The sequence below is a fragment of the Zonotrichia leucophrys genome, unplaced genomic scaffold (genome assembly GCF_028769735.1).
Source record: "Zonotrichia leucophrys gambelii isolate GWCS_2022_RI unplaced genomic scaffold, RI_Zleu_2.0 Scaffold_464_39928, whole genome shotgun sequence".
NCBI lineage: Eukaryota > Metazoa > Chordata > Aves > Passeriformes > Passerellidae > Zonotrichia > Zonotrichia leucophrys.
Window position 1 is genome coordinate 605 of NW_026992669.1, and position 1,769 is coordinate 2,373.

The 1,769-nt window shown below is 50.0% G+C and overlaps 1 protein-coding gene across 1 annotated transcript; it reads left to right on the plus strand.

The window, feature by feature from the left end:
- Positions 1 to 408: 408 nt before the first annotated feature.
- Positions 409 to 1,341, plus strand: LOC135441737 (olfactory receptor 14A16-like). Its single transcript, XM_064701280.1, has one exon. It carries the CDS (start codon positions 409 to 411, stop codon positions 1,339 to 1,341), a length of 933 nt encoding a protein of 310 aa, XP_064557350.1.
- Positions 1,342 to 1,769: the final 428 nt, after the last annotated feature.

Consider the following 1,769-nt stretch of genomic DNA (forward strand, 5'->3'; position numbering starts at 1 on the left):
ATAGGAGAAGGTGGAAAAATTTAGAGATGCTGAATTTTAAATTAGAGCCAACAAAAAGTGCACTACATTTTTCAAGCATGTTTAAAGTGAGAGCACCCTGAACTAGAGGGAGATGAAATGAGCAAAAGGCACCTGTGTGGTTCCAGCAGATCTGACTGCTCTGGGGCACAGGCAGTCCTGTTTTCCATCTGGCACCTCTTTGTTCAGGCTGAGAGCATTGCTGAAGCAACAACTCAAAAGGAACAGAAACCAGGAATCAAAAATAAAGAAATTTAACAAATTTCCTTCAACACAACATCAATAGCTTCGAGGGGATTACTAATAAAACAGCATAGGATTGACTCAAGGAAAGCTGTCCCAGCTTGTCAATGTCTTCTTTCGACAGTCCACCATGCCCAGAGTGAAGGAATGTCCAACAGCACCTCCACCAGCCACTTCCTCCTGCTGGCATTGGCAGACACGCGGCAGCTGCAGCTCCTGCACTTCTGCCTCTTGCTGGGCATCTCCCTGGCTGCCCTCCTGGGCAACGGCCTCATCATCAGCGCCGTAGCCTGCAGCCACCACCTGCACACGCCCATGTTCTTCTTCCTGCTCAACCTGGCCCTCAGCGACCTGGGCTCCATCTGCACCACTGTCCCCAAAGCCATGCACAATTCCCTCTGGGACACCAGGAACATCTCCTACTCAGGATGTGCTGCACAGGTGTTTTTCTTTATGTTGTTTATCTCAGTAGAGTGTTTCCTCCTGACCATCATGTGCTATGACCGCTACGTGTCCATCTGCAAACCCCTGCACTACGGGACCCTCCTGGGCAGCAGAGCTTGTGCCCACATGGCAGCAGCTGCCTGGGCCAGTGCCTTCCTCTATTCATTGCTGCACACAGCTAATACATTTTCCCTGCCCCTGTGCCATGGCAATGCCCTGGGCCAATTCTTCTGTGAAATCCCCCAGATCCTCAAGCTCTCCTGCTCCAAATCCTACCTCAGGGAACTTGGGTTTCTTGCTGTTAGTGCCTCCTTAGCTTTTGGTTGTTTTGTGTTCATTGTTTTCTCCTATGTGCAGATCTTCAGGGCCGTGCTGAGGATCCCCTCTGAGCAGGGACAGAACAAAGCCTTTTCCACCTGCCTCCCTCACCTGGCTGTGGTCTCCCTGTTCCTCAGCACTGGCTTTTTTGCCCACCTGAAGCCCCCCTCCATCTCGTCCCCATCCCTGGATCTGGCCCTGTCGGTTCTGTACTCAGTGGTTCCTCCTGTCCTGAACCCCTTCATCTACAGCCTGAGGAACCAGGAGGTCAAAGCTGCAGTGAGGACCCTGATGCCTGGATGCTTTCAGAAACATTAAACTTCTTGCCAATTTCTTCAAGCCATTATATTATGAGTAATCTGCAATAATTCCTTTTGGGGGGGGTTATTGATGTTTCTTACCATTGTTTTAGTCTATTAATGTTGTTCACAAAATAGAACCATTGTTTGTGCCATTTCTTATTTTTGTCTCTTGTTGTGGCCCCAAACTTTGTCAATGAGGAGCTGTGCTCTCAGTGGCTTTCAATGAACTAAAGGATCTACCACCAGAGATTTCATTGGAGAGCCCCTTTTGTTCCCTTCTCTGGAGCTGCAACAGCAATGTCTGTGTGCAGAGCTGAGGCAGATCAGGACTAGTCTTGCTGGCCACACCATTCCTGATCCAGGCCAGGAGTCATTGGCCTTCTTGACCACCTGGACACACTGCTGGCTCATGTCCAGCCTGCTGTCCATCAATGCCCCCAGGTC